The sequence below is a fragment of the Rana temporaria genome, chromosome 5 (assembly GCF_905171775.1).
Source record: "Rana temporaria chromosome 5, aRanTem1.1, whole genome shotgun sequence".
NCBI classification, from domain to species: Eukaryota; Metazoa; Chordata; class Amphibia; order Anura; family Ranidae; genus Rana; species Rana temporaria.
Genome location: NC_053493.1, coordinates 44,671,451 through 44,685,902, shown reverse-complemented (window position 1 = coordinate 44,685,902; position 14,452 = coordinate 44,671,451). Strand labels below are relative to the sequence as shown.

The following is a 14,452-nucleotide window of genomic DNA, read 5'->3' as shown; positions in this document are numbered from 1 at the left end:
GGATAAGGTAAGGGCTTTAGATATACTTTACTGAAAAGTGGAATAACTGATTTCCAAGGGCAGAAAACCCCCCAGGTCTGCTCAGCGAGTCTGGCATGTAATGGGGCACAGTCTGGCATGTAATGGGGCACAGTCTGGCATGTAATGGGGCATAGTCTGGCATGTAATGGGGCACAGTCTGGCATGTAGTGGCACAATCTGGCATGTAATGGTGGCACCGTGAGGCGAGGCATGACTAGTAGGAAGGGGGTAGTCTTATACGGCGAGTATATCCCAAAACCAACATTTTTGCTGGAAAATTAGGGGGTCGTCTTATACGCCGGCAAATACGGTATGTGTATATGCTAGCCCAGAACTGTTTACAGGGCAGCTCATTTCCATACAGATGTTCATTTGGGTACATTGTAGTTTGATATTTTTATATGTGATTTAGACTCATAGGATCAGCTAGACCAGGCATCCATACACATTACCAATTCATTTAAAAGTATTCTGATTCTGGTACAGTCACAAATGACAATGGTTCGCTTTACTCCACCAAGCCATTCAAGCACTAGAAGCAAAGGGGTACCACTGTTGTTTAAAAGGGTAAAGTATAAATTTTAGGACCCTTCTGTCAAAGGAGGTGCCCCAGACAAATTTCGTCTTGGGAATCCCCCATAAGGTAAACCACTACCCAGTTAATAAATGAGCTCACTAAAAATACAGTGTATGTTTTATGCTTTTCATGCTGGCAAAGGGGCTAAATTATACTCTTTATAGGGAAACAGGAGGCTGTGGCTAAATTTCCTTCTAAGATCAGAAATTATGGGATTCATTCATATTAGTATTATTTACTTACCACAGCTTGCTTCATCAGAGCCATCTAGACAGTCCTCTCTGAAGTCACACAACTTTGAGGAGGGTATGCAATGCCCGCTTGACCTACAGACATGTTCATAGGCTGTGCAGTTGTTTGCAGGAAGGGTTGCCGCAGTAGGGGTTCCCAGAGGAACTGGGGCCCATGTGGGCAAAATGCCTGCAGACACAAAAAGTGAATTTACATACTGTAAAATCTGCTAAATGCCTAAAGCGGAACAAAAAGCAATAAAGATTGTAAAGTATTATAATCTATAGACACCGATCACATATCAGTTAAATGTCCTAGATATTTTCTGAATTTGATATTTAAATATTTGGTGTTTTTTCTGGCTGCTGAGCTCCATTGTCTCTCCAGATTTTATATGCATGGAAATCTATGTTACTATGCTGAAAAATTACCACTTTAACTTGTATCAATGGAATAGCCTGGTCACTACCTATCTAAAGCATAACTGAACGCAAAACTTTTTTTTTTTTCAGTTTTTGATAGACTGGAGAAGGATTACAATATCTAATGGGTTCTTCTTGCTGCCTGTGCCCCCGTTATGGAGATGAACCCTATCTATATGTCCTTTTCACTGATGTCACTAAAAGTAATAGAAAATCCCAAACTTTGAGTGGTCACCAGAACAAGAAAACAGGAGAAATAGGGACACCATTCAGGGACTCCCTTTGATTTGCTGTGGCTATAAATATAAGAGGAAAAAGGACATCTCCCTAATGGGGAAAAAATTGGTTCAACAATTAATTAATAAAAAAAGTTTTGCCCTCAGTTCTACCATAACTGATTAAGGACCAACTGGCTTGATCCCGATTCTTTCTACGTCAGCCCATACACTGTAATTTGTGGGCACACATTCACGCTGCCGAAGGCGCACAAGCCAACTGGCCAGCAGGGGAGCAAATCAGCGGGTGGAGCCGACTTGAGGTCCGCCGGCCACTCGTGATGGTTCCCCACAGTGACAGAACAGGGATCTGCCTATGTAAACAAGGCAAATCTTCGTTCTGACAGAGGAGATCACACAAAGAAATCATTTTTTTCTGCTATGCAGGAAGACGGATCAGTAACAGAGTCACCTATACAGTTAGTAACACTCCCAGGGAACACATTTAACCCCTTGATCGCCCCTGATGTTAACCCCTTTCCTGTCAGTGTCATTAGTACAATAACAATGCATATTTTTAGCACTGATTACTGTAATAATGTCACTGGTTCCCAAAAAAGTGTCAAAAATGTCAGTTTGGTTGTCCGATCTGTCCGCCGCAATGTTGCAGTCCCGCTAAAAATCACTAATGGCCGCCTTTTTTGTCAAAAAGAAATAAATAAATAATAAAGCCATAAATTTGTCCTCTATTTTGTAGATGCTACAACTTTGGCACAAAAAAACAATTAACCGCTCTACTACCAGCTGCCGTCAAATGACGGCGGCAAAGTAGCTCAGTTATTCTGACAGGACGTCATATGACGTCCTGTCATTTAAAGCTGCTAGGGGGCGCGTGCGCGCCCCCATCGCGTTACTGGGAACACAATGCGCATGCCCGGCGGCTGCGATGGCTGCCGGGCACCCGCGATTGCCCAGTAACTGAGCAGGACCTTGGATCTCTGTGTGTAAACACAGAGATCCACGTCCTGTCAGGGAGAGGAGACCGATGCTGTGTCCCTTAGGACATAGGGACACAGATCGGACACCTCCCCCAGTCACCCCCCTCCCCCTACAGTTAGAACACTCACTAGGCTACACATTTAAACCCCTTCCCCGCCTCTAGTGGTTAACCCCTTCCCTGCCAGTCACATTTATACAGTAATCAATGCATATTTATAGCACTGTTCACTGTATAAATGTGAATGGTCCCAAAAATGTGTCAAAAGTGTCCGATGTGTCCGCTAAAATGTCGCAGTCCTGAAAAAAATCGCAGATCGCCGCCATTCCTAGTAAAAAATAAATAAAAAAAATCATAATTATGTCCCCTATTTTGTAGGCTATATAACTTTTGCACAAACCAGTCACTATACGGTTATTGCGATTTTTATTTATTTTTTACCAAAAATATGTAGAAGAATACGTATCGGCCTAAACTGAGATACATTTTTTTTAAATGGGATATTTATTATAGCAAAAAGTAAAAAATATTTTTTTTTTTTTTATTTATGCTCTTTTTTTGTTTATAGCCCAAAAAATAAAAACCGCACAGGCGATAAAATACCACCAAAAGTGGTTAATATACCCTTCTTGTGATTTTGTTTTACTAAAAATATGTAGAAGAATACATATTGGCCTACACTGATGAAGACATATTTTTGGGGGGGGATATTTATTATAGCAAAAAGTAAAAAATAATAATGTTTTGTTTTTTTTCAAAATTGTCGCTCTATTTTTGTTTATAGCACAAAAAAATAAAAAACGCAGAGGTGATCAAATACCACCAAAGAAAGATCCAATTGTGGGGATAAAAAGGAGGGGAAAAATCTTCTGGTCGTTAAGTGGTTAAAGTACATCTAAACCCAACCAGTAAAATCTCATGAAAACTATACGAGTTTATAGTAACTTGAAAAGTAGTTTTCAGTTTTTTAAATCAGCAGCTTTTCTAAAATCTGGTGATCCTGCCATAAAAATCCTTGTTCAAGCACTTCCAGATATGGGGTGACAACGGTTTCCCAGATTTGCTCTTGTGTTAATATCCTATCAGCTGACACTGGAGAAGAGAAGGCAGCACAAAGATAAAAATAAAATGTGGAAAACATATTTTATTATTAAAAAAAAATACACAGTGCCTAAGGCCCCTTTCACACGGGCGGATCAGTAATGATCCGCCCGTGTGAACCTCCGCTTGCTCAGCGGGGATCGCTCCGTTGATCCCCGCTGAGCCGGCGGATGACAGGGCGGTCCCCGCACACTGTGCAGGGACCGCCCTGTCTTTTCTCCGCTCTCCCCTATGGGGGGATCGGATGAACACGGACCGTCTGTCCGTGTTCACCTGATCCGATCCGCCAGACGGATGGAAAAGTAGGTTTTTCCTCCGTCACAAATGTTATCAATTTAGGGTTTATATTTACTTCATTCATTATATTATCAATAAGTCAGCAGGATGTCAGTTGAATGTAATGTAAAATGTAAAAGTTTTGAAGTCAATAAAAACTTTTTAAAAAATATATCAGGTGAACAGAGAAACATATAAGTCACGGTGCTTGTTCTAGGGTCATGTTACTTCTGCGGTAAGCTCTGGATGGATGAAAAGGTCACCAAGGATGTGACCCGTTAGAGCTGGTGCAGTAGTGGATTTTAGGCGTTCCCATTACACATCCAATTCTCTTTCGGTATATTACATATAACACAAGGTGAGATAAAAGGTCAGATACAGACAACATCAGGGAAAAGCTGTTTATAGGACAGAGAACATAAAAACAGTCAGCCAGAACTCATCCTTCATAGCCAAGTCTGTATTTACTATGGTGATGTTCCTTTAAGCTGAGCACAAAGCAAAAAAATATATACTCCTGCAGTGTGTCCATCTAACTACACGATCGTTTTTCGGCATGAAAAAAAAACGACATTTTTAAAAACGTCATTTAAAATGATCGTGTGTGGGCTACACACCATTTTTCGGCTTCTGAAAAACGGCAAAAAAAAATCGAACATGCTGCATTTTTTAACGTTGTTTTAAAAAATGTCGTTTTTCGGGTTGTAAAAAATTATTGTGTGTGGGCTAAAACGACGTTTTAAACCCGCGCATGCCCAGAAGCAAGTTATGAGATGGGAGCGCTCGTTCCGGTAAAACTACCGTTCATAATACAGTAAACTCATTCCTCACGCTGTAACAGACAAAAAAGCGCGAATCGTCTTTTACTAACACAAAATCAGCTAAAGCAGCCCAGAGGTGAATAGAACTTCCCCTTTAGAGTGCCGTTGTACGTGTTGTACGTCACTGCGCTTTGTTCATCATTTTTTTAAAATGATGGTGTGTGGGCAACGTCGTTTTTAATGATGAAGTTGGAAAAACTTCATTTTTTGGACATGCTGAAAAACAACGTGGGCTAGCCATTGACTGATCAAAATTTCAACCTGTGTATTAAAGACATGTGTGATTCGTTTCATCACTAATTAAAATTCGGACAACATTTTTGTTATTCGGAGATGAGGATGAATCGGAATAGTAACACATTTCAACAAATCCAAAATTCCAAATTCATTCATATTTATTCATTTTATTCAGATGACATGATGCGATAGTTTGGACCTTTCAATGGTTGAAGCATCTGAACATGATGACATAACAAATGATCCGAATTGATTCAGATTCATTTTGTATTTATGCTGCATTAATATTTTTCATTATTATAAAAAATGCACTACGTATGCAATGGAAACATCTTGCAATAAATACAGTAAGGTATGAAAGTGAAGTAAGAAAATGATTCCTACTTGTGCGTTTTAGTTATACTTACATTGATTGCAAAAAGGACTTTTCCTGAGGAAATCAAGACTACTCCGAAACGCGTTGGAATTGTCAATGCCTTTTTTATGTGAACCTATTAATATTTGTGTCATATCATGCTTGATATGGTAAAGTAACGTTGTGAATCTGCAGTAATACTTTCATGCCCTGTCTGTCTGCTTACCTCTGGTTGTGTATCAGCCTTAGGGTCTGCACTCTCCCACCTGTCTGCTTAAGTAATCTTCCCTCAAGCATGTCTCCACTCCAGCCTCTAACTGGGAACACTTTATTAACCTGTGAGCAGCGACCTGGAGCCAGTTGCAGCAAAGTCCATCCTCACCCTAAGGGCTCTGTTGAACACCTGCTGGCTCTTAGACTCCACGCCCGGGGGGAATCTCATGCTCTAGCTCCCAGTGTAATCCGTGATGGTGCTCCAGAGGACCTGTTTTCCTGAACCACCCAGAGCCCCATCCGCGGCAGTCAGCCATACGTTTCACTACCTTAGTGGTGCACTCCTGACCCCAACGGCATGCATCTGTCACCTGTCCTCAGGTGACCTGACAGGTAATTTATACCTTACCCTCTGCAAGTCAGCTTTTTACTTCAGTATTTTTCTGTATACCCTTACCACTCTGTAAATTTTGATACAATTAACTTTTATAACTTTAAACTTTTATACTACTTTTGTTTTAGTCTCTGTGCCCTTAAAGTCCCATCTCCTCAAGGAGGAAATATTGTTTTCATATATTTTTGGGATGTTGGCGTATGAAAGCAGATAATATTTCCTCCAATTGTTATATGTGTTTGGGTTGGATGGAGATGGATCTATCAGGATCTCTGAATCATAACATAAGGAATATATGCAAAATTAACCTATTAATGCCTCACGTTCCATTATATTGAACAGTAGTGATGTGGGAGTTATGTATATACTACTGCTCTTGGTAACATATGAATTTTATGCACACATAAAGGGGGAAAAAAAATTCAACCTCAGGCATAAATGGGTTAATATCATTCCATTTGTTATGTTATGATTTGGAGATTCTGATGGATCCACCTCCATCCAACCCAAAGAAAGTGCATAAGTGAAAATTTAGAATTAACACAATAAAATTAATATACCCAATTTTCTAAAATAACTTCCGAAATACGATATCGATCCAGAACAACGAATATACGAAACACATCCAAGTATATGAAACAAATCCAAATATATGTAACAAATTCCATAATCATTCTAACTTAACAAACATGATGAAATGAAATGATTAACCTAATGAATGAATCAGAAATAAAACTAATTTTTCCGTCGTGCACATCTCTAGTTTATTGCTGTCTCTGCTCTGATCTTTTGATTGACCTCTGTCGATGGGACATGCAGGAAAACTTTTTCTGATCCGCGGCTGCAGCAAATTGGTTGCAGCCACTAATCAGCCACTAATCAGTGTATTTTGAAAGAGCTGGGTGCTGCTGTCAGAGCACAATGTCCTGGTGGAGGAATTCCTCCATCCACCTCAACTATATTTAGAAGAAAAAACGCGCTGCTACTCAATAGTGACAAACAAGCTGCAAGCTCTAGGTAAAATACACACCTAAATAACAAATTATAAAAAAGGAGCTGCGATAAATATAAATATACAAGTGAAATAATAAAAAACACGTAGAAAGCATATGAAACAAACCATGGAATTAAAGTGGAGGTTCACCCAAAAACTTAGTTTTTAACATTAGATTGAGGCTCGTTTTGTGCAGGGGAATCGGGTGTTTTTTTTTTTTAAATCGAAGCAGTACCGTTTTAGAGATAGATCTTCTCCGCCGCTTCCGGGTATGGGCTGCGGGACTGGGCGTTCCTATTTGATTGACAGGCTTCCGACAGGCTTCCGACGGTCGCATACATCGTGTCACGATTTTCCGAAAGTAGCCGAACGTCGGTGCGCAGGCGCCGTATAGAGCCGCACCGATGTTTGGCTTCTTTCGGCTACTCGTGACGCGATGTATGCGACCTTTGGAAGCCTGTCGGAAGCCTGTCAATCAAATAGGAACGCCCAGTCCCGAAGACCATACCCGGAAGCGGCGGAGAAGATCTATCTCCAGTGAAATATTCTTTCACTGGAAGTGGTTCACTTGGTTTTATAGAAAGATTTGAACATGGATTGAAATGAAAACACCAGGACACTTTATATGTATATTTTTTTGATAAATAAATATAATAACATTTTTTTGATGAACTTTTATTTTTCGATTAATAATATTTTTTTGATTTTCTGATGCATTTGGTTTCATATTATGTTATTATGTTCGTTTAATCACATGGTGGTCATTTTTGTGTTTGTTTACAATACTTCACTTTATTGATTCACATGAGACAGCGCATATCTTTTATATTCACATAAAAGTTGAACCCCTACTGTCCTCTCACCTATGAATAAAGCAGGACTTTACTTTCTCAATCTACAATAACTATTTTAAACTTTATATTGCTAGCATTAGTAAATAGACAGGAAGGTATTTTATATTTACTTGTTTTAAACTTAATTTTTTTTTAACACTTCTTAAGTTGCTTTCTGGTTTCTGGCCTAGGTCAAAATGATATCATACATCCCAGGAGTCTTCATTGGGATTTTTTTTTCCGAGGAGGGGAGGAGGGGCTTTCTCAGCTAAGCACCTCCTCCTGTCTGCATGCCTGAGCAAAGGGAAGATGGATACCAGGAAGTAAATGCTACATGAATCATCGCCCCTTATTTGAGATAGACATGGTTCAAAGTGATTTTTCAATAAAATAAAGCATGGAGACACGGATGGATGGGTTAGTTTGCTTTTAATATTAAAAATGAATTATATACATACAAGGATTTTTAAGAGGGGATTTTTTAGGTGCTGAAATATTTAAAACACAAATTAGTGAAAAGAATTGTTTAATTTATACAAAATTGGAAAACATAAAAAGTTTGTTCTTAATGGACAAACATTTAAAATCAATACAGCTTGTTTGAAAGATTCAATACAAACCCCATAGGCTTTTATGGAGCTGAGTTTAGGGGTTTTGGCTAAAAACCACCAAGAGCTCCTAAACTCAAGGATTTTTGGGGGGGATTTTTTAGGTGCTGAAATATTTAGAACACAAATTGTTGAAAAGAATTGTTAATACAAAATTGGAAAAAGATCAAAAGTTTGTTCTTAATGGACAAACATTTAAAATCAATACAGCTTGTTTGAAAGATTCAATACAATATTGGAAGTATCTTATCATAATAATGGTGACAGCAATATGATTATCACAACATGTTTTGTCCCCTTGGGCTTCCTCAGGGGATATAATTTGTAATCCCCAAAATATGGGGAAAATGTCTCTGCGTCTTATGGAGCGAATATACATCAGGCACCGCTAGTACCAGAAGAGATGGAGGAGAGCGGAGGACAGACATCCCAAACCCCCAGGAGCGCCGGGCAATCTCCCAGCTGGGTTTGACACTTGCTGAGACAGAAGACAGAGCATCCCGAGCGATGGCAATGGTAAGGCTACAATAATGGCAATGTTCAGGCTCCATTCAAGGCAATGTTCAGGCTCCATTCAAGGCAATGTTCAGGCTGCAATAATGGTAATGTCCGGCTGCATTTATGGCAATGGTCAGGCTGCATTTCATGGGCACTGATAAATATTTTAGTACACCATTTGGTTCAGAATTTTATTTTCTTGTTTTCCTCCTCCAAAACCTAGGTGCGTCTTATGGGCAGGTGCGTCTCATGGAGAGAAAAATACAGTAATAAAGCTACAATTAGTTGAATTCTCAACCCGCTATGAGAATGGTAAGTAAACAACTAAAACAATCCAACTGAATTTGTTCATTGGAAAAATATATAAAGGGAACCAATGGTGTACTTACTACACAAGCTGTTGATATTAAGATAAATCAAGGGTGACGTGAGGTATAAAGACCACTAATTATCAGATTGCAGCAGTTGAAAAAACATGGGGGGAAGGAAGAGGCTAAAAATTTTAAAGAAAATAAAATAAATTAGGGAAGTGCTAAGAAACAAGTTTAATTAAATGTAATGCTAAGCAGGCTGTTAAATAGATGAAATTGTGAATACATGAATAACTAAAACAATGTAAATTACAAGTTTTAGAGGGAGAATATATATAATAATCTCAGAATGACTGAGTCAAAAAGAACAGCCACAGAAAACTGCTGCAGATCACCTGTCTCCAAGCAATAGAGGAAATAAAACAGATGGCAGCAGATAGTGATCAGAATAATTTAATGGACACAGACAAAACCGTTGTCCATTGGGTTTCCTAGAAAAATGAGGGCATTTAAATACATTTAGATCAGTTAACATCTAGCTTGGATGCATAGTTATTACCTGTGATTGATCTCCTGCAGAGTGTGGTCACCCTTGAGGTAGCAAAAAAAACATATTTATGGCTGGTCTTTTTATACAGACAGGCCGCACGGCCAGCGTCTGACGTCACTGGCCGAATATAGACGCATGGGAGCTGATGTGCATGCGCGAGGCGCCAAAAACTACACTGATCATAATGCATCGCAGCTCTGTGAGGGGGGGAGGCGACGCAACAGAAGCTGGCGTGTCTACTTCCTCCCCCAGTGTTGCCGAGCAGAGGATGCAAACAGAATTAAATGGCTGATGGCTGATGCCGAGCTCGCATGCAAAATCAAATGCATATGTGAGCAGCACCCGCATATGAAAACGGTGTTCAAACCACACATGCAAGGTATCGCCGCGATCGGTAGAGCAAGAGCAATAATTCTAGCCCTAGACCTCCTCTGTAACTCAAAACATGCAATCTGTCAAATTTTTTAAACGTTGCCTATGGAGATTTTTAAGGGTAAAGTTTGTCACCATTCCACGAGCAGGCGCAATTTTGAAGCGTGACATGTTGGGTATAAATTTACTTGGCGTAACATTATCTTTTACAATATAAAAAAAAATTGTGCTACTTTACTGTTGTCTTATTTTTTTATTCAAAAAGTGTATTTTTTCCCAAAAAACTGCGCTTATAAGACCGCTGCGCAAATTCGTTGTGACAAGTCTTGCAACGACCGCCATTTTATTCACTAGGGTGTTAGAAAAAAGTTATAATGTTTAGGGGTTCTAAGTATTTTTCTAGCAAAAAAATATGTTTTTAACTGTAAAAACAAATCTCAAAAAGAGGCTCGGTCCTTAAGTGGTTAACAGCATCCTGCTTAGAATTACATTTAATTAAGCTTTTTTCTTAGCACTTCCCTAATTTATTTTATTTTCTTTACTACTTTTAGCCTCTTCTTTCCCCCATGTTTTTTCAACTGCATCTGACAATAAGTGGTCTTTATACCTCACGTCACCCTTGATTTATCTTAATATCAAAAGCTTGTGTAGTAAGTACACCATTTCTTCCCTTTATATATTTTCCCAATGAACCAGCTGCTTGCTATTCAATTAAATTGTTTTAGATGGCTACTTACCATTCTCATAGCGAGTTGAGAATTCAACTAATTGTAGCTTTATTAATCCTTGTAGCATGGTCCAATTGGACCTCTCCTGACTGCTCTGTGTGCCCCCTTTGGGTTATGCCGCTTTGGCGTAGGCTTGTGTCCGGAGTCTCTGGGAGACTAGAGCTGGGTGAGTGGTGATCTGTTGAGTATAGTGGGCAAGGCTCTATTTGTACAAACAAAAAATGTTAAATTACTTAATGCCATCTGTTAATACCATGATGTGTTTTGTTTTTTTCCTTATATTTAGTGACGCATACTGTATTACAAATTATATCCCCCAAGGAAGCCCAAGGTGGCGAAACATGTCGGGATAATCATATTATGTCACCATTATTACGATAAGATACTCCCAATATTGTATTGAATCTTTCAAACAAACTGTATTGATTTTAAATGTTTGTCCATTAAGAACAAAGGCCCAGATTCACAGCAGAAATACGCCGGCGCATTTTCAAATTTGCTGCGTCGTATCTTGATTTGGAATCCTCAAACCAAGATACGATGGCTTTTGGCATAGGTCCGTCAGGCATACGGCTTCGTACGCCTTCGAATCGTAGGTGTAATTCTCTGGTGGCCGCTGGGTGGAGTTTGCGTCGTTTTCCAGCGTCGGGCATGCAAATTAGCTGTTTACGGCGATCCACGAAGGTACACGCGTTTGTCGCATTCTCTTACTTCGAAGCTAGTCGTTTTTTCCCGTCGCAATCTTAAGCCTGCTATTTCATGGCTTAGATTTAGACCAGCCATGTTAAAGTATGGCCGTCGTTCCCGCGTCGAATTTAAATTTTTTTTTTTTGCGTAAAACGACGGGAATAAGAAAGTATGTTACGCACGTCACCGTTCAAAAAACACGTCGGGGCGCCGTAATTTCGCGCAAAGCACGGCAGGAAATTTTCACACGGAGCATGCGCAGAACGTTCGGCGCGGGAGCGCGCCAAATTTAAATGGTACACGCCCCATTTGAATTAGGCAGGCTTGCGCCGGACGGCTTTACGTTACACCGCCGTAAGTTTACACGCAAGTGCTTGGCCGCAGCGCAGGCACATGAATCTGGCCCAAACTTTCTATTTGTTTTAAAAAATGTTATTAGTAAAACAATTCTTTACAACAATTCGTGTTCTAAATATTTCAGCACCTAAAAAATCTCCCCAAAAAATCCTTGTATGTATATTGTATATTCAGGGATGTTGGTGCTTTTTTTTGATTCTGTCACCAATCCGCATTGCCACCCCTTTCCACATTAAAAATGAATAAAATAGCCTTTTTTGTTTACAATGTTCAGCGTGGCTGTGGACGTGATATACTTGGATTTTGCAAAAGCGTTCGATACAGTTCCGCACACACGGCTCATGTGTAAGGTAAGGTCTACAGGATTGGATATATCAGTTTGTAAATGGATAGAAAACTGGCTAAAAGACAGAATTCAGAGAGTCGTGGATTCATACTCTGAATGGTCAAAGGTTATCAGTGGTGTACCCCAAGGTTCAGTGCTGGGACCCTTACTTTTTAATATCTTTATAAATGATATTGGGTCTGAGATCAAAAGTAACATTTCTGTCTTTGCAGATGACACCAAGCTGTGCAGTGGAATAACGTCCTTGCAGGATGTCGCCAATTTACAAGCCGACCTCAATGCTCTGTCTAATTGGGCGACTGAGTGGCAGATGAGGTTTAGTGTAGATAAATGTAAAGTTATGCACTTAGGGAATAAGAATATGCATGCATCATACATACTAGGGGGAGCACAACTGGAGGAATCTGTAGTGGAGAAGGATCTGGGGGTTTTAGTTGATCATAAGCTCAATAATGGCATGCAATGCCAAGCTGCGGTTTCCAAAGCGAGCAAAGTCCTTTCTTGTATTAAGAGAGGTATGCAGTTCAGTTTTGGGCACCAGTTCTCAAAAAGTGCAGAGAAGAGCAACCAAACTGATAAGAGGCATGGAGGAGCTCAGCTATGAGGAAAGATTAGAGGAACTGAATTTATTCACTCTTGAGAAGAGAAGAATAATGGGGGATATGATCCACATGTACAAATATATAAGGGGTTCATATAGTGAACTTGGTGTTGAGTTATTCACTTTACGGTCAACACTGAGGACAAGGGGGCACTCTTTACGTCTAGAGGAAAAGAGATTTCATCTCCAAATACGGAAACGTTTCTTCACAGTAAGAGTTGTGAAAATGTGGAACAGACTCCCTCCAGAGGTGGTTCTGGCCAGCTCAGTAGATTGCTTTAAGAAAGGTCTGGATACTTTTCTTAAATGTACATAATATAACTAAGATTTGTAGGTAAAGCTGATCAAGGGTAAATCCGATTGCCTCTGGGGGGATCAGGAAGGAATTTTTTTCCCTGCTGTAGCAAATTGGATCATGCTGTGCTGGGGTTTTTTGCCTTCCTCTGGATCAACTGTGGGTATGGAGTTGGGTGTATGGGATTGTACTATGTTTTTTATTTTGTTTGTTTATTTATTTTTTTGTGGTTGGACTGGATGGTCTTTTTTCAACCTGACTAACTATGTAACTATGTAACTATGATACACACTAAACTCTGCTTTGACATACGTTAGATCAGCATTTCTGTGATGGTCTGAGGGGGAGCTGGAGAGACAGAAAAACATGGAAGACCAACCTCTATAGATGTATCTGCTTTATCTGTGGTGTGTAGCACAGCAATGTCTGTGCAGCCAGCAGAACCCATGTACTCAATTTCCCTATCGTTACCTAGTTCATTGGCTTTGTCAAATGACTTTTTTGGTGTTTTTTTTTGCCAAATCTCCTAAACCCAACTCCATAAAAGCCTATGATTTACTAAAGGCAAATAGACTGTGCACTTTACAAAGTGCAGTTGCACTCTGCAAGTGCAGTTGCTGCAGAGCTTAGTAAATAAGGTAAATCTTCACTTTGCAAAAAATACCCAATCACATGCAAGAAAAAAAAATGCATTTTTGCTCATGATTGGATGATGGAAATCAGCAGAGCTTCTGCTCATTTACTAAGCTCTGGAGCAACTGCGCTTTGCAAAGTACACAGTCTATTTGCCTTTAGTAAATGAACCTCATAGGCTTTTAGCAGAGTTTAGGAGCTTCCACGTTTAGGTGAGGCTAAACCTCCCTCTCCTGAACGCGGAAGAATCACTTTTAGGATAGGAACATTTTGACCGTCAGCCACAGGAAAACGCAAAACTCGGCAAAACGCTGCATTTTCCCATGGCTGCGGTCAACTGTAGATTAGTGTACATGTTGCCTTATGCCTTGGACACACAAACGTTTTTTTCACAATGGGAAAACTGCCATTTTTTATATTAATCGAGAAAACCGGGAGTGTGTATGCTCCCTAGCAGTTTTCTCAACGACAAAACTGCCCGCAAAAAAATTGAAATCAGCTTTCTTCTTTCTCGTCATGTTTCCCATCAGTCTTTTTCTCATCGCGAAAAACGGTTGTGTGAACGCTTTTCCGAGGGGAAAAAAACACGCATGCTCAAAATCAAGTATGAGATGGGAGCGCTCGTTCTGGTAAAACTAGCGCTCGTAATATAGATATCACATTTGTCACGCTGCAAATTATTGCATCGTTTAATGCATCGCATGAAAAGCGCAAATCGCCCCTCACCAAACTTTTACTAACACGAGGATCAGCCAAAGAAGCCCCAAAGGTGGTGCCAT

At 39.8% G+C, this 14,452-nt stretch overlaps 1 protein-coding gene across 1 annotated transcript in view; it reads right to left on the bottom strand.

Annotated features, from left to right (window-relative positions):
• Positions 1 to 14,452, bottom strand: part of MALRD1 (MAM and LDL receptor class A domain containing 1) — a 529,217-nt gene that overhangs the window by 283,934 nt on the left and 230,831 nt on the right. The window contains exon 20 of the mRNA XM_040352491.1: positions 842 to 1,018. Coding sequence (XP_040208425.1) covers positions 842 to 1,018 — 177 coding nt within the window. The remainder of the gene's footprint in view (positions 1 to 841; positions 1,019 to 14,452) is intronic.